At 36.8% G+C, this 27,098-nt stretch overlaps 1 protein-coding gene across 1 annotated transcript; it reads right to left on the bottom strand.

The window, feature by feature from the left end:
- Nucleotides 1–13,525: 13,525 nt before the first annotated feature.
- Nucleotides 13,526–16,862, bottom strand: LOC119993569 (EIN3-binding F-box protein 1-like). Its single transcript, XM_038840753.1, has 2 exons — nucleotides 16,537–16,862; nucleotides 13,526–16,073 (listed from the first exon to the last, which is right to left on the bottom strand). Exons 1-2 carry the CDS (start codon nucleotides 16,678–16,680, stop codon nucleotides 14,178–14,180), a joined length of 2,040 nt encoding a protein of 679 aa, XP_038696681.1. The 5' UTR covers nucleotides 16,681–16,862; the 3' UTR covers nucleotides 13,526–14,177.
- Between the last annotated feature and the right edge of the window lie 10,236 nt (nucleotides 16,863–27,098).

Genomic DNA, 27,098 nt, shown 5'->3' with positions numbered 1-27,098 from the left:
ATAATGTAAGGACTTGCAAGGCTGAAGTTACAGCTTCAAACCAAGTTGATGGTGGAATTGTGATTGGCAGAGGACAAAATAGAGGAAGAGGACATGCTAGAGGAAGAGGGAGAGAGGCAGGTGGAAGGAGGGATAGAGGACCTAGAACAAGAGGAGGACATACTAGAGGAAGAGGGAGAGGGTCAGGTGGAAGAAGTGGCAGAGGTCCAGATATAGTTTGTAATGCAGGACAAGCCAATAATCCTAGCAGATTTAGGGTATGCCAAAATACTATTATCTTATCTTAACTTTTTTAGTGTGTAATGGTGTATGACATTTTTTCCCCAAATTGCAGGAAGTAGCTGGGAGGATCCACCCACATATGGTTAACTACCTTAGCGAGTGTAACTTCAATAGAACTGACATGAGAAGAGGCTCAGCAATGAAACAACAAACTTATGTTGGTTATCATGGGGAGAGCTCTTCAAGTGCGCAAACGAGGCTAGATGAAAATACCTATCCAAGTCAACAATCCACTATTGATATGTAATGTAAATAGTCATTGGTTGTGGACCATTTTTTGTTAAACTTTTGGTATCATTTAAGATGAATATTGTAATGGCTTATGTCCAACTTTTGGATTTCTTGAAACTTCTTTGATCGATTTCGTCGAACTGATGATATCAATCTTGCAGTCAACCATTTTGGAATAGAAATCTTAGTAAATTTGGGTTTTATAAGATGTGTGCTTTACGATTTGAAGAGGCGAATTGGAGATTGAATTTTTTATAATTTTTTTGAGAATTTCCACCTCAATTATACACGTGTTAATTGAATTTCTTTATAAAAAAAAAAGTGGGTGCCACGTCAGCGTTTTCGTCGGAGTCAACCCCAGAAAGCTGACTCGGGATATAAACGATATGAAAAACAATAGTTTGAGGATAGAATCAAGAAAAAAAATAGTTTAAGGACATAATCGAGAAAAATGTTAAAGTCCAAGGATATATATAATATTTTAGCCCATTATTTTTTACGAAGTTGTGTTTTGTCTTGATCACGTATCAAGCGGTAGAATTGATGTCAGATGTTGTCCTCGATACTAATGAGGACTAAACACGTTAACTAAGAGGGGCATTGAGGGTGTGCTCAGGAAACCTCTCCGATGTTCAAATCTGTAAATCAATGAATGGGAGTGCCCGATGCTCGAAACTCTCTCGAGTAGCAAGGAAAGTACATGAGTGTAAAGTTGAGGATTTCATTTACCCGCAGGATCCCTTTTATATGAGTAAAATGAGTTTCAATTGGTAGGAGTAAATATGCTCTCCTTGCTCTTTGGTAGATTTACAAGAAGGTGATTCTATCTTGATTCCTTTACTAAATGGAGTCGATCTCATCTTGGACTCTTGATTTCCCGATTATGATGTTTGGTCACCCTGAGTTACAAAAGACCTATGCTCGATGTTAGATCGAGGGGCCTCTAGGTCTTGCCGAGACGCTCTCTCATCGACTATGTGACTTGTGGGACTCTTCGGATGCCTACTCCTCAATTCTACCTTGGTAAGTAGCCGAGGATGCTTCTTCTCCTTGGAGGGATCCTGGCTTTTTGTGTCACGTTTGAAGATTTCAATGGAGGTTATTTTGGTGCCATCAATTATAAAGATAGTTGTCTCTAACACAAATTATTGAGTTTTATTGCATGGTTCTAGTTTGCCATGTCACACCCATCAGGTTGGTGCCAACTTACAGGTGGAGTAGAATGGACATGGTTAATTTATAATCCAAATTTTAAATCATTCTCAATCATTTATAAATTGACTTCCTATTTATTGATTTTGGTATACTAAATAGATATATAATGTAGTATATCAAGACTACTAAATATTTTCTATATTCACAAAACGAAGGAATAAAAAATAAATTTTATAGCAATTAGAACCAACCTAGAAAATTAAGATGCATACTGAAGTTAGTGGTCTTGACTCTTAAATCTTAATACACCAACTACAATATTAATCATAATATCTAATATCTTTTTTTAATTTTTGTTCTAATAATATGAACATATGGTAGGTTTCTCCCCCTGGATATCCATTTGGAGATGATTAAGTTTCAAGAGCGGTGTATGATCAGCAGTCCATCAACACGTTCTGGATTTCGAACAACAAATTCAAGCATAGATATGCATGATATCTGTGGATCTGAATCATAATTAGATATACTTCTAGATTTATTTGGAGAATTGCTCAAATCGATAGATCTGCTTTACTCAAATTATTTCTTTTGGTGTCTGTTTGTTTAGTCTACTCGAATATATCCGGTGTAGTTTGTAGTCTGATGTAGTACGGTATAATTTGGTGTTGTTTTGTGTTTGTAATGTTCTAGTGTACTCTTATACTGTCCAACGTTTATAAATATTTTCGTAGCATTAGGTTTATAACGTTCGTTATCATGAAATGAAATACTAGCGTTTCAAACTGTTAGGAAGCCCATGGGCTGGTCACTAGTCTGGGCCTTTTATGTGTCTGGGTGTTGTGTAGTAGCGTATCTCGTTAGTTGCGAGGTTGTATAAGTGCCTCTTTTGGTGTTCTTTACGTTTTTATCCAAAAACAATCTTCAGTTGTGTTCCTTTAGGGTTTTCTGTATTTCCTTTCTTTAGTGTTGAACTTGATTTTCTCAATACTAGAAGTCTGGTTCTTATCATCTGGTATCAGAGGCAGGTTAGTGTTGCGCATGGTCCTTACTCGAAAGCAGAAACAAGACATGGAGAAGGAGCTTGTCAAGGCGGCAGAAAGGACAGAACAACGCTTTCAGACATTGGAACAGCAGTTCGAGGCAAGATTCCAGAAAAATGAACAGCAGATGCAGAGGCTGGTAGATTTGGTCGCAGGAATGAGTGTACAGCTGGAGAAGATGTCGAGTAGTGCACCAGGATTGCAAAATGATCAGGAGTCTACAAAGATCTCAAAGCTGGTGGAAGGAGTCTCGAAGGTCTCTCCGGAGACGTTGAATCGGCGAGTCGAAGTGGGAACTCTTCCAAAGGGGACACGAATGGATTTCCCAAAGTTCGATTCAGGAGATCCATCAGAGTGGGTTTATTGTGCAGAGCAATTTTTCGATCTTAACCAAACACCTCCAGATTTGCAGATCAGATTCTCATCTTTTTATCTTCGGGGTGAGGCGTTACAGTGGTTCAAGTGGATGAACAAGACTGTGGTTTGGGATGGTTGGAAACAGTTTACTATTGCAATCGCGGCTCGTTTCGGGCCAAGCCAGTTTGAAGACTATGCAGAGGTGTTGGCGAAGCTAAGACAAACGGGGTCGGTGCGAGATTATCAAAAGGCGTTTGAGAAGTATGCGAACATGGTAGAAGGGTTGCCTGAAGGGTTTTTAATTAGTTGTTTCGTTGGTGGGCTGATAGATGAGATCCGTATGGAGGTCAAGGTTTTAAGACCTTCCACTCTGATATCGGCAATGGGGTTAGCCAGATTGATGGAGGATAAACTGAGTGCAAGACGTGGGAAGCAGATGCCGTTTAAACCTAAGGTGCAAGAGGAGAAGGTTTCTGCAGGATTACCGCCTGTGAAACGTTTGACTCCTACAGAAATGGAAGAGAGGAAGAAGAAGCAATTGTGTTACAATTGTGATGAAAAGTGGGTGGCAGGACACAAGTGTAAACAAAAAACCTTGTTCCTACTCGAGGAATGGGAAGAGGTAGTTCCGGATAATAGTTTGGGTACTGAACTGGGTGCGCCACAAGCACTTCATATATCAATTGCTGCACTGGGAGGGTCCATTACTCCTCAAACTATGAGAGTCACGGTTTGCATTAGAAATCAGCCCTTTACAGCCTTGATTGATTCCGGAAGCACTCACAATTTTCTCCACCCCAGATTAGTTTCAAAATTGGGTTGCAAGTTGGAGAATAACTCGGCTATGGAAGTTAAAATCGCGGATGGTAGGAGTATGAGTAGTTCAGGTTTTTGTCCGTCTGTGCAGGTTCACATTGATCAATATAGAGGGGCTGTTGATTTTTTTGTTCTCAAACTAGGGGGTTGTGATGCCATCTTGGGTATGGCTTGGTTGAAAACTCTTGGAGAAGTGAGATGGGATTTCGACCATCTTCGGATGTGGTTTATTAGTGATGGTAAAGAAGTGGCTATTACGGGATTATCATCTCAACCTGTCCAAGTTATTGAGGCGTGTAGAATGGAAAGACTGTTGAAGGTGCCAGAGCCTTTGGGAGTAGTGGTGACTCCTGTTGTTCCATATTCCTACTTCAAGAGGGAGGCTGAACTCAGACAAATACAGAATAGTACAGCTCCAGAGGTTGAAGCATTGATTCAGCGCTTTAGCAGGATTTTTGATGAACCTATTGGTCTACCACCTATGCGTAAACAGAATCACAAAATACCTACTCTACCGGGGAGTACTCCAGTGAATGTTCGGCCCTACCGATATGCACACTTTCAAAAGGCTGAGATTGAAAGGTTAGTTAGTGACATGTTGGCAGCTGGCACTATTCGGTATTCTTGCAGTCCGTTTTCGTCGCCGGCCTTGTTGGTTCGAAAGAAAGATGGCACTTGGAGGCTTTGTGTAGATTATAGGGCACTCAATAACATCACTATCAAAGACAAATATCCCATTCCAGTCATCGATGAGCTGCTGGACGAATTACATGGGGCAGTAATCTTCTCTAAACTAGACCTTCGAGCGGGGTACCACCAAATTAGAGTTGATGACGCAGATGTGGCCAAAACGGCCTTCCGAACTCATGATGGGCATTTCGAGTTTTTGGTAATGCCTTTTGGCTTAACCAATGCTCCGGGTACATTTCAACAACTCATGAATGCAGTCTTTCAGCCATATCTTCGGAAATTTGTGGTCGTTTTTCTTGACGACATATTGATTTATAGCTCCACCATGGAGCAGCACTTACGACATTTGGAGCTTGTGTTTTTGAGTTTGCAGGAGCACGAATTGTTTGTGAAACTTTCCAAATGTAGTTTTGGGGTGCCGCAGGTGGATTATTTAGGTCATGTGATCACCGCTGAGGGAGTCGCAGCCGATCAAACCAAAATTCAGAGCATGCTTGACTGGCCCCCTCCATCTTCGTTGACTGCCTTGCGAGGTTTCCTAGGACTTACAGGGTATTACCGAAAGTTTGTGAAGGATTATGGCAAACTTAGTGCTCCGCTCACTAATCTCTTGAAGAAAGGGCAATTTCAGTGGTCGGGGGAGGCAACGGATGCATTTGAAGTTCTGAAAAAGGCGATGAGTTCGACACCAGTGTTGGTGCTGCCTGACTTTTCCAAACCATTCGTGATTGAAACTGATGCTAGTGGTGTGGGTTTGGGGGCTGTGTTAACTCAAGGAGATCGACCTATCGCTTTTGCTAGCAAGCATTTGGCTCCAAAACATTTGGGTTTGTCCACGTATGAAAAAGAATTGTTAGCTGTGGTGTTCGCTGTGAATAAGTGGCGATCTTATTTAATTGGCCACAAGTTTGTCATCAAGACTGATCATGAAAGCATCAAACATCTCTTAGGCTCGCGGACCCACACACCTTTGCAACAAAAGTGGATTACTAAATTGTTAGGGTATGATTTTGAGATTGTTTATCGGAAGGGGGTGGATAACACGGTGGCGGATGCTTTGTCTCGTAGAGAAAGAATTGAAGATGTTATATGTGCTATCTCTAATGTGGAACCAGTGTGGCTGGAAGAATTAAAAGAAGATTTGGCTTCCGACCCGTGGGTGCTGGAAATGAAGGAGAAGTTACATCATTCTTCATTTTTAACTAAAAATTATGCGATAGAGAATGGATGTTTGAGATATAATGGGAGAATAGCCCTTAGTCCTAACTCTGTTTGGAGACAGAAGTTGTTGTACGAGATGCATGATAGTCCGATGGCAGGTCACGAGGGTTACAGGAAAACTATTCACAGAATTCTTCGAAGCTTTTATTGGCCTGGTGTTCGCACTTTTGTCAAACAGTACATTGCAGAATGTGACATTTGTCAGAGGCAAAAATATGAAACCATAAGAGCACCGGGATTACTACAGCCCCTGCCTGTCCCAGAGGAGATTTGGTCGGAGTTGACCATGGATTTCGTAGAAGCATTACCAAATTCGAATGGGTATACGGTTATCATGGTAGTGGTGGATAGACTTTCCAAAGGAGCTCATTTTGCGGCTCTACGACATCCTTTTACTGCCATCTCAGTAGCACAAGCTTTCATGGAAAATGTGGTGAAATTGCATGGAATACCGAAGTCGGTGGTAAGTGACCGCGATAAAGTATTTGTGAGTAAATTCTGGTCGGAGTTATTCAAGTTGCAGGGTACTCAACTGAACCTGTGTTCAGGTTACCATCCGCAAACTGATGGGCAATCGGAGGTAGTAAATCGCTGTCTTGAGACTTACCTTAGATGTTTTTCAGGACAACATCCAAAAAAATGGACCCGTTGGTTGGCTTGGGCAGAGTACTGGTTCAATACCTCATATCACTGTGGGCTTAAGATGTCTCCTTATGAAGCTACTTATGGGAAACCTCCACCTACTCTGCTAGCGTATGAGCCTGGGACAGCCAAGGTAGAAGCAGTCGCAGAAGAGTTAAAAAGTCGAGATCAACTGTTACGACAGTTGAAGACTAATTTGGTAGAGGCTCAAAATCGAATGAAACAATTTATGGATCAACATCGCACGGAAAGGCATTTTGAGGTTGGCGATATGGTTTTCCTTAAATTGCAGCCTTATAGGCAGCACACTGTGCAGTGGAGGGGTAATATGAAGTTGGCTCCCAAGTATTATGGTCCCTACGAAATACTCACCAAAGTTGGTGCCGTGGCTTACAAACTCAAGCTCCCTGATGGGTCACGGGTTCATCCAGTCTTTCACGTATCCTGTCTTAAGAAAGCTATTGGCAAGAAGGTGGTTACAATGGGTGAGTTACCGAAGTTTACTGAAGATGGGGTACTTCAACTTGAACCCTTGTGTTTCTTGGAGCAAAGGCAGATTAAGAAAAGGAGAAAGGATCAATTGGAGTTCTTGGTACAGTGGGTAGGTTTACCAGCAGACGAGGCTACTTGGGAGGAGGCATCAAAGTTTGTGGAACGTTTTCCTCACACACAATCTTGGGGACAAGATTGTTCTTTCAAGGGAGGAGTAATGTTAGGAAGCCCATGGGCTGGTCACTAGTCTGGGCCTTTTATGTGTCTGGGTGTTGTGTAGTAGCGTATCTCGTTAGTTGCGAGGTTGTATAAGTGCCTCTTTTGGTGTTCTTTACGTTTTTATCCAAAAACAATCTTCAGTTGTGTTCCTTTAGGGTTTTCTGTATTTCCTTTCTTTAGTGTTGAACTTGATTTTCTCAATACTAGAAGTCTGGTTCTTATCACAAACTTACAAAAAAATCCAACCAAGTGGCTCTTTCAATAATGTCCATAATCACATTATTGTTTAGGAACAAAATCTTGTTTAGCAATAATTACTCCTCTTCATATTAATCCTTTCATATTTCAAATATAGTATAATCGAAGTATCAAAAGTTACTTTGGAGTCTTTGTCACAAGTCACAACCAAACAAGCCTTTAGTAAAACTCCAAATTTGGATTGGCTTTCAGCTTTCTCTTCCGCATGTACTTGAAACAGAAGTACACGGTTGACATCCCACCAGAGTTGGCCCCACTAAACTCCATCACGTGAGTTGGGACCCATCAAGACCGTCGGATCATGCATTAACGGCTACGATTTTACTTACGCTCCTCTTTCACGAAAGCTCCTTGCAATTTCATGAGAGCGATGGATGGGGACATGGGGTCTCATTGATGGTTCAGCTATTAACCATTTTGTAAAATGTATAGGGCAGCTCGAATTTTTTTGCAACAATTATAGTTACAATTTTCCTCAAAGCTATCTTAAATTATGAATAAAAGTGTATTTTTGAGCATTTTGATGTTTATAATGTTAGAATACTATAGATTTTGAAAAAAAAAAATTTAAAATCCTAAACCCTAAAAATTAAACTTTTCGTTTTGGTAAAACCCTAAAAACTAAACTCTATAAACTTAATTTCTAATTCCTAAACTCTAATATGTCATCTTCAAACAAACAAAACCATAATTTAACATGATTTGGGAGGGAGTTGTAACTACAATTGTAGCAAAAAAATTGAAGCTCCTCCCACTTCTTTGTAAAAGAGCACTTTTCGTCCTCCAACTATATCCTAGTTTTAGTTTTGCATGGCATATTAGAAAGAAGAGCGAAGTTCTCTGTCACACATTGGATGGAGAGGGAGATATCTCGATGCTTATAATAGAACCGGAAATGATATATATCCATAGGATTTTTCATACATAATTGTCCATAATCATGTGGCAATTACATCGTTTTAACAATCTCTTACTACATTGTTTCTAACTACCAAGGTCTCTTATTACACTTTTATGTGCGTAATTATATTTTTTTAAAAGTGTTGTAGATTTTTATACACTGTTTCAAAAACAATGTAATAAAGAATGCCCATGTTAAACTTATTATTAGTTTTTTTGGAAAGAGTTTTACATGTTGAATCCAAATATGTATTTTTTTTTTAAAATCTAACACGTATTTTGATCGATAAAACATTGTGAAGTTTCGTTTAAGGAAAAAAAAGAAAAAAAACTGTGATTTTATCTTTCTTAGTATAGCATGCCACATAAATTATAAATCTTTATGGATGATTTTATTATGGATACGTAATGCTGTCATAATAGAAAAGTCATCTTCAAACATATGACGGCCCTTTTAGTATAAAACTGTGCAAATTTATCCCCAAAACTGATAATATCTCATATGTTTGGATTGGGGCGTGAGAGACGTTGAATTTAGTTAGGGTCCATGAATGGAGCCCATGGCCTGACTCAACGAACGGTGAGTCTGGTGCGCCACTGGGAATTGGGTTAGAAGCATGACAGCTTTTGGTTGGATATTCATTGCATTCAAAGAGCTGAGATCTTTAGGGGTCCCATTGAAGGTTTTATCTTGGCACTGAGTGGTGCAAGTTGGCTTGTGAAAATTAATGTGGGCCAATTCCTAGTTCAAACCCTGTACACAAATTTTCTTATGTATTTGACTAACCACACCTAATTTGCAAACTATTACACACACCATTTGAGTTACAATATGGTCGTAGTTACCATATGAATGACGAAGTTGAATTCAATTTGCAGAAACTCCCGAGAAAAAATGTTTTATGTCTAAGTACCATTAAGTGAGATGGTTCAAGAAGAACAAAATCATACGGATCCGATATATTTGGGGGAACCGAATAACTCAGAGCGGACAATATTGATTTGTGGGTGGTGAGATGAGATTTATGATGGGAAAAAGAAGGCTAGTGATGGGACTATCATGAGACGTGATAGATTTATCATCCAACATAATATCTTAGTCGAAAGGACCAGACCACTTAAAAATAAAATAGAAAGAGACGTAAATGGAATTTATAATAATAATAATAATGTCAAAATTGTGTGCATGTGAAGGAGATTTGCAGATTGTTTGAGGTCTAATTTAAGCCTCAAGGTGCATTTTCATGACTAATAAAGGACAAATGATCACCAAGTGAATATCAAATTGCACCAATTAGATTCATCAGAAAATCGGCGGGCACGTTTGCTTCTTGTTGTTATGGTCTCATTTAGTCAATCTCATCATCAACAAATACATAACCTGTCATATATATATATATATATATTAGCCAAATAATCGCCAACTTGAATATCAAATTGCACCAACTATATTCATCAGAAAATCGGCGGCCACGTTTGCTTCTTGTTATGGCCTCATTAGTCAATCTCATCGGCAACAAAAATAGAACCTGTAATATATATATATATATATATATATACACACACACACATATACATATATATATTAAATTGCACCAACTATATATATATATATTAGCCAAATGATCGCTAAGTTGAATATCAAATTGCACCAACTATATTCATCAGAAAATTGGCGGCACGTTTGCTTCTTGTTTTGGCCTCATTAGTCAATCTCATCATCAACAAATGTAGAACCTGCAATATATATATATATATATATATATATATATATATATATATATATATATATTACAGGTTCTATATTAGCCAAATGATCGCCAAGTTGAATATCAAATTGCATCAACTATATTCATCAGAAAATCGACGGGCACGTTTGCTTCTTGTTATGACCTCATTTAGTCAATCTCATCATCAACAAATACAGAACCTGTCATATATATATATATATATATATATATTAGCCAAGTTGAATATCAAATTGCACAAATTATATTCATCAGAAAATCGGCGGGCACGTTTGCTTCTTGTTATGGCCTCATTTAGTCAATCTCATCATCAACAAATACAACAAATACAGAACCTGTCATATATATATATATGAGTTCTAATATACATACATCCACGTTATTTTGTTAATTTATGAATGTTCATCTAAGTCATTGGATCTGACCATAACTTGGACCTATTTTACAAGACCTATTTCTAGTGACGGCTAGAGTTGTCCACTGAAGGAATTCATTGTTTTTGGACCTCCCCCGGATCCTTTACCATGATGGTGCAAAATCTGCATTTCAATATATATATATATGAGTTCTAGTTTACGAACGTCCACGTTATTTTGTTAATTTATGAATCTTTCATCTAAGTCGTTTACAAGACCTATTTTCCAGTGATGGCTAGGGTTATCCACCGGAGGAATTCAATATTTTTTAACATTGGATCTCCCCCAGATCTTTTATCATGGTGGTGCAAAATCTGTGTTTGGCTTTAAGAAATCGTAACTTCTAATTTTTTAACAGTTAACTTTAAATATATTCTTTATACATAATACTTTATTTTTTTGATAAATGGAATAATTTATCCTTCCGTAAAAGTATACGATTTTTCCCGATTCATCAAATATCCATTTAGAGCACACGGTTCTATTGAATAATGGTTAAATTCAAATAATTTTTTATATAGAAAAATTTATCCTTCCGAAAGATTTTACGAGTTGCCTAATCTATCAAATATACGTTTAGAGTGTGTGATTTTTGGGGAAAAGGAAGAGAATGGATATGACATTTCCTCCCAATTTACATGTTGGGATAATTTAAAATAAAATGAAGGAAGAAATTTGAAGAAATTGGGGTAAGATTTCACTAAATTTTTTTCAAAATACTTTCTCCTCAAAATGACATTGGATGGGACGGGAGGGGGAGGGGAGACAAATTATACATAGCATTCTAACACATAAACAAGGATAAATTAGTAAATTAAATAAATTTTCTTCATTTTCTTTTCTTTTATAGTAATTACCTAAACAAAGAAATAACAAATTCTTTCATTTCTTGTTTTTTATTTATCCAAGCATGAGAGCAAGAAAGGTATTCTACCTTCCATTTTCTTCATTTCTTTTCCTTCCCTTCCTCCAAATCACTCAATTCAAACACACCATAAGAACTCACACTTCCTATAATGGTGTTGGGTCTAAATTAACCTTACTAGCAAGTGTACTAGTCGGCGACTACAGCACAATGATAAGCAATGGTCGAATCTGTTATATCTAATCCAAATGTATATTTGTATGTATGTATGGACAATGCAATCAAAAGTAAAGTTCAACTCAAGATTGTTTGGTTTGGTAATTAAACTAAAACAAGCAAATAGCAAAGTGTTTTTGGTATTTTCTTAGAATAAGGATGCAACTAATGCAAATGAGATGAGTTAACGAATATGAGATGAACACCAAGGCTTCGGAATCCCCCTTGGGAAATGACTTACAATGACATAAATTCACACACATATTTGCTAATTCGGGCATAACGAATCCGTACCTAAGTCGGTTTTAGCGCACTTAAGCCAAATCTCCCTAAAATCGATTACTAGCCATCTTATTGGTCTAGGTCGGATATTCCTAAATACATTCTAGCCATCTTATTGGTCTAAACATGCATAGGAATTCATGAAGTTCTATGGAGATTAGGATTCATACAAATTGTCACCTAATTAAAGGGAGACACATTCATAATCAAGTGTTTCAAGAAGCATAATCTACTTGACATATTATTGTCTAAGCAAATTCTCCAAACAATTTCATCCAAAAACCTAAAGTGTTGGCCAAACACCACAAACATGAAGAAATTGCAATCAAACATAGAAACACAAGATTTATACCCAAATCAACTCATATATATGTAAATCAAGTCATAAACAAAGTCATCAAACCCAAGGCTTCAACCTAGCCTTGGCAAAGAGGTTTAGTTACACATAATGAGAGAAAAACACAAGAAGAGAGATGAGAAAATCATGAATAAACCCAATTAGTTGAGTAAATCCAAGTTGAGCTGAAGAATCTCTCCTCCTAGCTCCAAGAGTCGCCTCCCCCCTCTGGTTTCGCTCTCCAGAAAATCAGTTCGAAGTCAAAAAGTCCTCTGCGGCTCGGGCAATTCATGGATTAAAACATCCCAGAAAATTGCTTTGTGCGCCTAGGCGTGTTGAATTCACGCCTAGGCGCAATCCTAGGCGTGCACCACTTCAATTTCAAGTCCATCTCCTGGACTGGGCGTGCAGGAATGATTCTGGGCGTGCACAAATATTACGCCTAGGCGTGGAGTGATTCCAAAATCTCCATACGACGTCCGATTTGCACGATTTTAGCGTCTACGGAAAGCTTGAGATGTCTAGTTTCCAATGCCTTTTATTTCGCTCGATTCCGATAACATGACAAAAAAGTTATAAGTATTTGAACACACGAAGGTCGGTGGACATTTCCTTCAATTCAGCCCATTTTCTGTCGCTTTTCATCCAAACCGCAATCAACCTATCAAAATACAAATCAACACATAAATACACTCATTATTTATCAAAAGGAAGCTTAAGAGGGGGAGATTTCTACCAAAAACAATAGGTATTATCATACCTATCAAATGGCCAACGGCTAAATTCAAACACTCTCTTTACGTAGAAATGTTCATCCTTCCGTGAGAGCTCATAATTTTGCACCATTTATCTTGCTAAAGAGCTTACATTTATGTTTAGTTTATCAAATACCCGTTTAGGGTTCACGTTTTTCCATGTAAAAATGTCAAAAAAAAATATTAATTTTGTAAATAAAAAAGAAAACTTCATTCTCTAATTAGAATTCATAATTTTGCCGAATTCATCAAAAATCTATTTGCTACAAGAAAGATAATTTCCCTCTAATTCTCTTGTTTAGATAGTTTAGGAAAAAAAAGAGAGATTTTAAGATAATTGAGGGAAGATTTCTTTAAATTTTTGCCTTAATTCTTCTTCTCTAAAATGAGATAATTTGAAAAGAAAGAATGACTAATTAAGTTATCTATAAATGAAAAATCTATTTTACCCTTATACATAATAATTGAAGAGAAAAATATTTTAAGTTACTTTATCTTCCATTCCTCTCCCATTGCTTTCATTTCCTCCTAATCCCTCAATCCAAACACACTCTTAGGAAGAAAAAAAAATTCATCCATGATTTGTTTCACATAACGGAATTTTGCATAATCAGATAGAGAAATATAACATTTCATTACTAAATAAGCATAGTTGCTGAGTACATTTCATAGAGTAGGGAAGCCTGCAAAGCCAAGAATTGGTGAAAACTTCAACCCACAAATGGAGGCACCAAGCATGAAACAGCCTCTAAGCAATGTCACAACACCTGAAAGAGCTCCAACTATTGGTAGACATTAATGAAAGACACTTATAAGAACTAGCATTTAACTAAATAATCCGCCGACCGGCGACCGTAATGTAAAATTATAAAAGGGTATAATATGAGATGGAAACCCTAATCCAGTGATTGGTAATTTGTATTCTTGAGGACAATGGTCAAGAAAGTGAAGGCCTCCCATCAATGAAGGCAAAATAGTTGCAACAAGCTCTCCCATGTCAAGAAAGCTTGGAAAAAACTACGGAGAAGTGATCTGCCAAAGTCTCCTTGAAAACAACCAATCCACTGAGTTGCTCACAGGCCCTTGTGCTGAAAGGGCAAAAACTATATGCGGAATAAGACTCCCCATTCGTGCACAGAAGTTGATTTCTACCATGTATCAGGTTATTGAGGAGTTACTCACTCCCAGATGTAGTTAAATTACTTCATATTCTCCCTAATTGATAAAAAGAAGACGCTGTTTCCATTACCGATTAGAAGAGGATATCACATCCCCACAAAGTCTCCATGAGTAAGTCAACATTGCTGCTGCTGATGGAATTGCATTGTTGGAGATTCAGACCAACCAAGGTCTTTCCCAACTTTCTAAGAAAAGGCACGCTCTTGTTTGTTACTTTAGAACAACCTGCCAATGAAAGGACCTGAAGACTAAGGTGCTCTGCAGAAGACAGGATTGCAATACCAGTGTCGGTGATTGAGCATTTAGACACATCAAGATCACTGAGTAACAAGCAGTTGTCTGTAATCGCCATTAAGCCAGCATCAGTAATCTTCCTGCAACCATCAAGATTAAGCATATCAAGGGTACCGCCATGTAGCCTGGCCAAAGCCAAAACTACAATGTCTGTCAAGTTGAAGCAGCCGCTGAGATTCAGCTTGACAAGTCCATCTTTGCAACTCTCAAATAGTGAGAGCATCCCAGCATCAGTTATCCCACACAGCCCACTGAGATCTACATGCTGGAGCTGCGGGCACAATTTTCCAATCAAAGCAAGGCTAGCGCTGCCAAATCCTGTGCAGAGTCTAATGGACAAGGATCGAAGAGAATCACAAGGTGCTAACATGGGTAACCTCATTTCCATATCCTTCACTCCCATATACTTCAGGGTGAGAGATTTCAAGTTTCTTCTTAAGTTTGAGAGGGCTCCAATGATCCCTAGTAGGGTGACCCTGTTACACTCCATCAATTGTAGGCTCTCAAGAGATCCTGCAGCTTTAGCAAAAGCCACCAGTCCTTTGTCGGACACAAAGCAGCATTTACGCACACACATTTGCTTCAGGTTTGTGCAACCCTTTCCGATGGCTTCGAGACTTGCATCAGTTATCCCTTGGCAAGAAGTGATTGTCAAAGACACCAATGTCTGTAAACCCTGAGCAACAACTAGGAACAAAAAGCCCCTCTGACTCACCCCCTGGAGATTACAGAGGATAAGGTTGGTAATAGCCTTGCCATAGTATCCAATTGCAGCAAGGGACAAATCTGTGATGCTCAAAGCCTGAAGCTTGACCTTCGTCAAGACAGGAGATGCCAACAAAAATAGATTCGATACTCCCAGATCTGTTATACGAGGGCAGTGTTTGATGGAGATGGATTGTAGCCTGGGACAAAATTTTCCCGCAGCTTGTATGCCCTCATCACCGATCTTAGAACAAGATTCAATGTTAAGAACAGTCAAATTAGGGCACTTCTTTGCAATTGCAACCAAACCCTTGTCAGAAATTGAAGGACAATGAGAGAGATTGAGGTTCTCCAACAAGCAGCACTCTTGAGCTATCTCAAACAGACCTTCATCCCCAACAGAGGGCACATTCCACAAGGAAAGCACTTTTAGAGAAGGGCAACCCCGGGCGATTGCTGATAGACCAATGTTTGACACTCCACGAATGGGATTGCTTCCCCTGATAAAAAGCTTCCCCAGCCCCCCATGGCCCCTAGCTCCCACAGCAATTGCAGCAAGTCTCACATCTGTTGCTTTCTTTCCCTCCAATGACCTTGTAAGGTACCCATCAGTCTCAATATCCTCGTCTTCCTCACACGAAACGATATCAGTTTCTTCCAGAACTGGAATCTTGCACAATTCAGTCCTGCGAATGCTGCTCAAAAGCATAAGCCATTTCTTGGAGACACTAGCACAAAAGATTCTCTCTTTGCCTCCAGGGAGGCGCCTAAAGATCTCAAACAGGCACTCATCGGGAAGAACTTCGATTGATGGCAGCATATTCTGTGCAAACTCGCTTCGGCTGGGGAGCATTGTGGCATTAATGCGAGCCCGTTTACAAGGAAGGGCCATTGACGTCCGCTCGTGGTCCGATCGGAAACAACATGGGATTTGTATAATGAGAGCCCCCAGCATGGAATTCATTGTCTCCTGCAAAACCCATTGGCAAAGTCTCCTATCAGCAAACAAAATCCAGAAAACCCTTCTCTGCTAAAGAGCCCAAACCAATTAACAACCGTAAACCGTACCACCAGCAAGTTATAAAGCAAAGAAAGCAGCTAAAAATGGAACACTATATAAGCACAGATTCAGTACCAAATCCAGAACAAATATGGCAAGTTGGTAACCATTTCCACGATCAAAGATATATCTAAAGGATATAATCCAGTCAGAGACAATCAATATGCAATTTCCCAACAAACCCCTTATGCCGTGAACCTACGGTTCTTGCCATACATAACAAAATAGGAAAAAAAATGTCAACTAATTTTCTAAAAATTACTCTCCCATACATAATTAAAAGCTCATATTTTCTACCGATCTAACAAAAACTAAGCATAACCAACATAATAAATCCACAAAAAATAGACAAATTCGCAAAAATAAAACTCACCACTGTAGTTAACGAGAGTGGGCATGACTGAATCCTCAAGAAGAAACCTTTATTCCCAGCAAAAACAAGACAGATACTTGAAAACAAAATCAACAAGAACCCCAAGATGCAGTTCAGATATTCACCCCAAAAGCTTGAATGCATTACCAAGAATCAGAGAGGTCTGGAGAAGGACTTTAAACCCTAGAAACTAGGGCAAAAAAGAAAGAAGGAGAGAGTTTGAAATGGAAACTGTGTTCAACTGTTGGGTCTGCGGAGACACATTCGTGTATATGTGTATATATATGTAAATAATTGCAGAGATACATTTGATTTTGAGTTTTGAGAGCTGAAATAAATTCTTCCCCAAAATCGTTTCTGCCTCGATCCAACGGTCCGACTTTACATACTTTACCGGGAACCTGCTGTTTCAGTTTTTTTTTTTCCCTTTTTATTTTAAATTTAGAGTTTTGTAGAATTAAAATTTTATATGAGGTTGGGTCCTTCCTTGCCATTTTCAAAATAGTGGATGATTAATCATAATAGACTTCTTGAAAAGAAAATAATGGATTATTAAGGATCAAAATTTTTTTAATTTTAAAGCTGAAAATACATATTAAAATCAAAGAAATCGTAGAAAAAAAAAAGATTGTTAATTTGTTTTTCTGATTTAGAAATTATTTTCAATAGTCGTTTTTGACTTATGTAAATCTCGGGTATTTGAATGGTCCTAATATCTTAAGTGATGTCACACGGATATAGTTCAAAAGCCTTTTTTCTTTTAATAATTTTTTTTAAAAAAATAATGAACTTGGTAAGAAATTATTTTCCAAATCGAAGTATCGAGATACCCCTCCTATTAAAAATGTCCATACTAAACTCCGGAGCCACTAATTGGAGTGATAAGGATGGTGTGTATTATCTTGGTGATCAGAATTTGAATCCATTCCTTTTGTTTCAAAAAAAATGTCTATACTTTAATTAATTAATGTTTTTTTATTTTTTATTTTTCATGTTTTATGCTTTTATAATATAAATAAATTACACAAAAAAGTGTATAAAATTTTTACTTGCAACAAAATTAGTTAAAAAAAACCATCTTTATTAAATCAATTTACTTTAGGTCATAGAAACTTATGGTAGACGAACTGAAATGAAGTTGACTGCCAATAATTTCTATAATAATGTTTTCATCAAAGAGATAATTATTTCGATTAAACTAGGTTACCAACTAATTAAGCAAATGGCTGTTACAATGTGTCATCTATTAATTAGAACTCTTTGCATTTAATTTCATCCAATTTAGGTCAAGAGCAATTAACGGAACCATCCCAAATATTCCATCCATTGAATTGAAAAATAAAATTACACACAATGTTTATGAGAGGTAAAGTCCTTTTTGATAATAATAATAATAATAATAATAGTTAATAAATTCTTGAACATGCAAATTCCATTTATGGAAAAAGAAAAGAAGCTATATATATATATATATATATATATATCATCTATTTAAAAATTTATTTTTCTTCCTCATAATAATATAAAATAGCTTTAAATTAATTAGGATTGCTAATAATAAGCTAAAATTATTTAATTTTTAAAACCCAATATTTTTTTAAGTAATTAAACAAACTATTATGAAAGGTATACATGTAATTTAGCCACACACACTTACAAAATGACATTTTCATTTACTATTTTTTTCTCTAATTTTGATTAACCCTATACTTGTCTTTATCCTTTTATTAGAAAGAGTGGGCCAAGTGAGCTTAAGATCCATCCAAGTTAAATGAATTAACAACCAATTTTGCCTTAAGAGGTCAACTAATTAATCAACCTTGGTTAGACACAGTTGTGGGAATTTGTCTATTGGCAAATTAGGAGGCAAAGATGGTAGCCTTTTTGGTTGGTTGGTTCTCTTCTCTTGGACGATAGTATTTGATGGGTATGTATTGTATTAGATAGGTAAATATAAAGATATATAGAAAGTGATGTGTGTATGTATATATGTATATATTATAGGTAGGGTGCATCTCCAATCAATGACAAAATTGAAAGGAAGAGAAATAATTAGCTTCATATTATAGTAGATTTAGGGTTAAAGTCAATGAATTTAAATTGGAGAGAGACATCCAATCTTGGCAACTAGACTTTCTCAATTTGCTAACAAAGTCATTACATACACACTATCTAACTTTCCCATCTCTTTCTTTTCTAATCCAAAATCGTGTCTTTTGTTTGTAATCACCTCTCCAATGCAATGCACTTATGGGTCGTTCTATATTCTTGTATAATTGTGAAAGGCACTTGCACATGTATAATAAACTAAGAGACTTATATGTATACATTTCAATTCTTATATTAAATTAAAGTCAATTTTTTTTCAAAAATTAATGAACATTGTTTAGCATATTAATTGACCAATTTTAAATTTTTGGTGGTGGTGGTGGTGGTGTTGGTGTAGCTTCCATTTGAAACAAATTATTACAATTATTAGTTAGCGATAACCTAACTATTTATGTTTCTGAACTAAGGGCATAAAGAATCTCACCTGAGATTAGAAGTTCGATTCTAAACTTATGTAATATTTCCAAGTGGTTTGTGCTGAGACTTGACCCAACTATCTTGTGGGTGGGTTTATGCATGCCTAGTTTGTCCAGAGTTTGGACTTAGCGGGTTGTCCAAAAAACACGCCCATTGGGTCATTGTCGATTAAAAAAAAATTGGGTTTAAGTTACTCAAAATTAGAGATCAAAATTGGAGAGGATAACACCTAATTAATCAAGTTGGAGAATGGAGAGTAGTTGTAGGTTCATGTACCGACAATACCTAATTAATCACATCAATTGCATAAATCCTCAATTTTTCATCCACTTGTACCTTTTAATTCCTTTGATTGGAAGCAAAATTGGAAATCTCTCTCCTTTTAGTTGCACTTCTGTGCAAGTTGGTGTAGACCTAAAAAATTAAGTCATGATTGGCTCATCTCCATCTTTTAACTAAATTAGTTAGGACTTTATTAATCTTTTTTTTTTGAAAAAAGAAGATTCATTAATCAATAGGAGAACTACAAAGATCCCTCCTAACAAGGGAAATAACATCGACTGGACAATCCGCCAATCAAATAGAACACCCACTAACATGTTTAGCCGTTCGTACAAGCAAATGAGGCACAACATTGCCAACGCGAGGGACATGTTAGGGTTTAGTTATTAATCTAGTGATTTGGTTGGTATATAATAATATGACAATTTTTGTAGGAATTAAAGCTTGTAATACTTTGCATAATGCAAGTTTGACCATATTTTAAAAACAGACTTAGTGGGGGCTTGCCTACGTGGCACTTAATTTCTTGTTATTTTTATTATAAAGCTTGATTGTGACATGAAGTGAATGCATGAATTGATGTGAATATGATTAGGGCTTGTGTGTGATCAAATGGTTTGATGGTCCCACAAGAAGAAATGGGCATGCACCATAAATTCTAAAAAAAATATAGAGGGGCTAGAGACAATGGATCTATGATTTAATCCTCAAACCCACCTTCACAACTTGCCTTGCATTATATGAACCTTCCATATATTTCCATTCCTGCTCTGTTTCTTGACAAAATTTCCTAACAAAATGATTTTTTTTTGGCTAGGGGATGTGCATGTATCTATTTTTCTTTAATTTTCTCTTTCAAGAAAAATAAAATTAAAAGAAATGAGTATATAACTTAAAACTAAATTGAAACCTAAATTAAGTGAACCCCTTGAAACTGAATTTCTTCCCAAGAAAAATTCCAAAAAATATTTGATGTTTATAAATTTTGTAATTGAAGTTGAACTTCCAACAACCTAAAAATCATTCAGAAGACCTTGCGTTATAATTAATAAACACAAAAGAAAAAACCTTCAACCCTAGTCAACCGATTAGGGGTAGCCGTAAACGTGTCATGCGCTACCATTCGGTACTATTTTGGATCCCGACAATTGATATATCATAGTTGTTGAGCAATATGTACATAATTTTATGTGCATAATATGAGACGTATATAGTCCACGAATTCTTTTGGATACCGTGCGTACAACTTAGCTGCTGACGAATTCCTTTGAATACTTATACAACTTAGCAGCTGAGAATTCCTTTGAATATTTATACAACTTAGCAGCTGAGATAATTGACGTGAATTTCCACGAACCAATTTAAGAAATACAGATGTATATGTGTGCGTGTATATGTATGTACTCGGTTCCTACTAGTGAGCTAAGCCAGAAGTGTTGGCACTTAGCGAGCCACCCCAAATAGTGCTGAACTCATGCTTTGTTTCATCAGTTGAAAATGTTTTAAGCATTCATCAATCTATAAATTCACAAACCCTCATCACAATGTCATTGAATCTGGTAAACAATCAGATCACTTGTGAGAAATATATGGAATTTCTGTTTGGTTCTCGAGATTCTAGTAAGTTACAAAATCAGTCGAAGAAGTGGAGCTGTGGAGGGTGTGAAGGCTACCCATATTTTCCCCAAACATATGCATGTTTCATCAGCTAAAATGTTCAGCACTTGTATTAAAAGTTTCATTGCATCTGACAGAGGACCTGGGGTTGGGCAGGCAGATGAGCTTCTTGGCTCTGTCACTGAGGATGACGCACGGTGTTTCACAGTCATACACGATGAAATTAGAAATAAACCAATGGACCTGAGAATAGAAGATTCTCATCCATGCTTGTTCATCTCGAGGTTAATTAACATTGTCGACGTTGCAAGCATGGACTACCAAGCTCAATCACATCTCAACATTCTAATCCAAGAAATACAGACAAGTGAGTTCCTCTTTCTCTATATATCTAGTCCAAATGTGAGAACAAAGGGGAAAGAGTTCAGATGTCCAATCTTACAACTGTTTTCTGTTTCTCTTCTTCCCTTTACACGGTTGTATACAGAAGCCTCTCAATCTCAAAGTGTTGAAAGCTTCGATGTAGTTGAAAAGATACCTAAAAGATTTCAGCAAGTTAGTTAGTTCATTAGTCATACAAGGCCTCCTGCTCCCACACATCCGCCAGATTCAAACTGAAAATTAGCTAATGGTAAAAGTATGTAGCTGGTGAGATATTTGTAGTGGCTAAAAATAGTCCAGGCCAATTTTCTTAAGGTATGGCTTAATTATATTAATCCGATCTCCAAACTGACGGGCTCAAAGCCCATAGTTTGTGTGCAGGTGTCCGGCCCAATGTGACCATCCATGGACTGCCCTAACTTTTTGGGAAAATTCCAGGTTGGTACCACTTGTGAAACTTTTGAACACTTAAGTTCAGTCAGAAAAACTTTATATATCCCTCTAAAATACCACTAGTATGCTAATTACCTTTCTACCCTTGTCTTCTTCCTCCCACAATAAGTACACTTATCTTCTTGTTGAAAATTTCACTATTTTTTTATTTTTTTATTTTGGTGAAATTCATAATTATATATTTACTCACTCTGTCCTCTTTATTGAGTTGGATTGAAGATCGAGCTTCATCGAATCGATCGAGACATAAAAGCTCTCTAATTTATTTTTGATTTAGGAAAAAAAGTTAAACTTTGGTTGGTATCTTGAATTGAGAGACGAGAAGCTGTGGATGTTGACTCGTGGAGCGCTTGTCTTTCATCTTCCTCTAACTGTAAGCAGTATCAATCTGCTCTTCAATTGCGATCTGGTGAGCTCGATTGAAGCTTCTCTTCATCTTGTTTGTTCTTAAAGTTCACAATTTTCTAGAACTGATGGGATTTTGAGATGTTGATGTTCAGAAGTCCCTCACCATAAGACAAAAGTCTTAGATCCGATCGATTTTGGTGAGGATTCGCTAAACCACCACTACCGTTGGACTCCTTTTACTGAGACGCACAATGCCTAGCCAAATACGGCCTAAAATGGCCACCGGATATGGTTGTTTCGACCAACGTTACTGTTTTAAAACAGTGACATTGGTCGGTCAATGTTATTATTTAGAAAAAACTTCAGATTTGATCGATTTCGGTGGCGGTTCGCCATACCACCATCACAATTAGACTCCCCTCATTGAAGCACATAATGCCCAGCCAGGTATGACCCAAAACGGCCACCGGATATGGCCATTTTAAAACAGTAACATTGGTCAATGTTACTATTTTAAATAGTAACATTGATCGGCCAGTATTACCAATGTTACTATTTCAAAACAGTAACATTAGTCGGTCAGTGTTACTATTTGGAAAAACCTTCAGATCCGATCGATTTTAACTACAGTTCACCATACCACCACTACCATTAAAATCCCCTCACTGAGATGCACAATGCCCAGTCATGTATATCCCAAAACGATCATCAGATATGACCGTTTTAAAATAGTAACATTGGTCGGTCAATGTTACTATTTCAAAACAGTAACATTGGTCGGCCAATGTCATAATTTGGACAAAAACTTCAGATCTGATTGATTTCGACGACAATTTACAATACCACCATCACTATTAGACTCCTCTCATAGAGACCCATAATTTCCAGTCATATTTGGACCAAAACGACAACCATAAAAAAAGATGAGAGAGAGAGAGAGAAAGACGTAGTAAAGAGAGATGTAGTATAGAGAGATTCAGCAGGAGAGTGAAAGTTGTTGTGATGAGAGAGAGATGCAGTAGGAGAGAGAAGGTTATTGTGATAAGAAAGAGATGCGGTAGAGAGAGAAGATGTAGTGAGATAAGAGAGATGTAGCATATATCAAGTGAGAAAATCATATTAGATCTAACCCTTTTTGAAAAAGGGCAAAAAATAAATAAAATACAATTTAAATGATTTAAATATTATAAAAAATAAAAATGGACTTATGAGAGATAAAGTTTTTTGGAATGGATCTAAATGTCCAACAGTTTTAAAAGTGGTATTAATATGTCATTTTCTAAACTTTTTTCCTATTAAAGAGGCCCAAAGCCCACTACAATTATGACAGTTGTAATTTACTAATTTCTACTTGTACTGTTCACATCATGTGCATGACTAAACATTCTGTCCATATCACCTACATTCAGCCCACTTCTTCTCCTTGCTTCACCTTCATCATTTGATCCAGCTACAATCCCCAGGGTCGACCCACTTCTTCCCCTTGCTTTGCCGTCATCATTTGATTCAATCGCAATCCCAGGGTCGACCCTAAGGAATGACCAATCAAAAGCCTTTCTTTGGCTACAAGAATGTTGGGTTACCTTCCTGAGACAACCTTGAGCCTTGCACCCGTCCCGTCTCATAGGACGAGCCACAATTAGTGACTTATCCCTTTAGTCATTTATGGTGTGATGTCATCATCACTCACTTTAATCTATAAAAATCCTTCTTTTCTTTTAAGAGAAAAGAGGATAGACTCTCCCCTAACTTACATCGTACTCTTTTCATCATCACCATCCTAAACACTTACTATGCCTTGCCTCTCCCTGTGGTCACATCCACGCCTAAGGGCGGATGGGGACTATCCTAGTTTGTAGTCTCCCAAAATTTTGGTAAAAAGAATTATATACTTGTACATTTAAGAAATTGATCCCAACATATTGGAAAAAAAATGTTCATCTTCATATTATAGTAAAAGCTGGGCTTTCTTTTTAAAGGTATACCTGGCATTCCATCATATCCTTACTTGGGCCATATTGAAGTGGGCCTGTTCTTTAGTTTCTCATTAACATCCCAACTTTTCTACATGTAAATAATTGTTTATTTTTTATATTGTCTAAATACCATGTACCTTTATTCCTCATTTAGATGTTTATATGCATACCTGTATATATACATTCATTAAACCATACATGTACATCTTTTATACACTTGTCATGTATATGTTAACCTAGGCTGTACACACATGTTCATATACACTTGTACATTTGTTAATTATCCATACATGTCTATATATACTTGCATGATTGTTAATTACTCATACATATTCATATACATCTTATACTCAGTCTTTTAATACTCCCATGCATTCACTGGACACATTCTATGCATTTTGACAAACGAGAAACAGAGAGAGCAAAAAAAAAAAGAGGAAAAACAAAAAACAAAAGGAGACTAAAAAAAAACGGGGAAGAGGAGAGAGGTGCCGAGTAGGGAGAGGAGGAGAAAACCAGAGAGGAAATTGGGGGAGAAAGCAAGGAAAAGAAGGAGAGGTAACGATTCTGTTTCCTGTTTATTCATTTATGTTCATATTGATACCTGGAATTTGTCCATTCACTGTGTTAAAATCTGGATTTTGGTTTTTGTGACTTGAAGTCGTGTGTATCGGTAGTGTATGCTATGTTGATGCCCCTGTTCATGTTCAGTTTATACCTAGTTCATATCCGATTATTCTCTGTTTATACTCGGTTTGGATCTCCCTACTTACTCTTTGTTTACTTGGCCATTGTTGTCCCGTTTATTCTTTGGATTTGATATCAACATGTGTTGATCCATATTATACTCTAACTCTGACTCTGTTCATTTAGTTTTTGTTAGTTATTTGATATCACTGCGTGTATATGTAGGTATGTTTCCATATATGCGTTTGTATATGTATGATGGCCGGTATGTGGTTATATATATATATATGGTATGTGTGTGTATATATATATGGTGTGTGTATGTATATATGATGTATGAGCGTGAGCGTGCATATATATATACAGTGTGTGTATGTATATATATATCTATATATATATATATTCTGTATCTGTGTTCGTATGTATATATCCCGTTTTGTATATTTGTATATGTGTATTTGAACCAACAGAGTTCATACAAAGCTTGTATATATTCAAAGACCATAGCCGTTGTACATTTCAAGTTGAATAACATGAATAGTTCAAGTGTATAACCGTGTCCGTGTTGCTTTGTAAATTCGTTTCAAGACTCTCAACTATCGATAAGCTTAAATGTCTAATTAATTAGTTAATCTTGGTAACATGTGTTATCAATTAAATATGTGTAATGTTATAAATAACTCTAAAAAAAATTTCCGAGGGCGGCCATTAACTTTTAGTAGTCCCCCCAACATCAAATCCTAGCTTTGCCCTTGTCCACACCCATTTGCACTGATTGCATCTCTTCATTTGGTTTTTCGTCATACTGACTAGATCGTTGAAGCTTCTTTGGCTGACACCCTCCGATATCAAGACTCTTCTGATGGCCTCTTGTTCACGTATCTTACATGTTGCCGGTGACCCACCTTAACTTTTCTTTGATTGAATCTGAGACGCCGGGATTTTTCACAGTACACCCTTATATTCTCAAACCCTTTGATGGCTCATCAATAGCAATAATTGGTGTGGGTTTAGTACAGCATCCAAAGCTACCATTGCTCTATTACAAACTGGTCAAGCAAAATATACAAATAGAACGCAAGCCCACAACAAAACGAGTATTGTTCAAGCAAGATTGCCAAATATTAAGGCGTTACCATCTCAACCAACGTCTGCAAGAGTAATAATATGTGTCAAGACTAAAATCTCTCATTGGTTGATAATCAAAACTCAATATCTCTCACATTGAAGACGTGTTTTCATGAGTCTATGTATCTATTGCGACGGTCCATGAAAAACTAGTCGATGTGGTCTTATGGCCTAGAGCCGACAATATCTTCAACGTCCAAGACTGAGAATTTCAATATAGTAACTGATCAAACAATGTCTCGATCCAGTTTGATAGAGGGAGTATCAAGACTAAAATCTCGCATTGGTATGACATAACGCGATAATTGAGTGGTTCATATGTAAACTACAACTCCTCTTATGTTTTCATGGGCTAAGTGCCATTTATATAACTTTGCAAAATACAAGATTTGATTCTTACCCGATTTAAGTTATTAATTACTGATGATATTGTCACGTCATGCTGGGTTTTGCCTAATTAGAAATAATGGATACATAATTACACAAAGCTGGCCAATAAAGAAAGCATGGGTGGGGTTTACTTGGTTGATTAATAATAAGCAAAAGCATAGGTTTTTTATTGACCAAAATGGAGATATGATGACATTGATGGACCACTTAATAAGAACCCTAGGTGTTTTTAATTAAAATCCACCTCCCCTTTCTCTTTCATTTTTGTCTAAAGAAAGAAAATTACAACATTAGTGAGGTCATGTATTTGATCTAAGAAGCATATATATAAATATATAAGTAATGCACATGTCATGGACCTTTTATTTTTCTTTTCATGTGGGTGGTGATCTTATTGAACTCATTTTATGCATGGATGGGTCATGTTCCACTTTTTCTTTTTGGAATCCAATTATGACCAATTTGAGTTTTTCTTTCCAGAATGCACTTATTAGACAATTATATGGCTCGTACAATAGTCTACAAATCACGATTGTCAGATAAACATATGAAAATTAAAAATTCTATGAATTAACAAATATAATTCATTTATTTAATTAATAAAAAATAATATATGCTTTTTTTTAAAAAAAAAAAAAGTTACATAAACCAAGAGATGGAAAAAGAAATATGGAACAAAACAACAACGCAACACTCTGACAGATTACTGCTTTACTTTATTTGGACGCCCCATGTTTCTTTTGATCTTTAGAAAAAGAATCTCACACAACAATT

This window comes from Tripterygium wilfordii, chromosome 23 (assembly GCF_013401445.1).
Source record: "Tripterygium wilfordii isolate XIE 37 chromosome 23, ASM1340144v1, whole genome shotgun sequence".
NCBI classification, from domain to species: Eukaryota; Viridiplantae; Streptophyta; class Magnoliopsida; order Celastrales; family Celastraceae; genus Tripterygium; species Tripterygium wilfordii.
This window is presented reverse-complemented; position numbering and strand designations above follow the sequence as displayed.

What these genes read in the sequence shown, in the direction of transcription:
- LOC119993569 (XM_038840753.1), bottom strand. Translation starts at nt 16,680, where the DNA reads ATGCATTCAAGCTTTTGGGGTGAATATCTGAACTGCATCTTGGGGTTC. An exon ending in CACTCTCGTTAACTACAGTG is followed by an intron (nt 16,074 to 16,536) that starts GTGAGTTTTATT and finishes TGGGTTTTGCAG; the next exon opens with GAGACAATGAATTCCATGCT.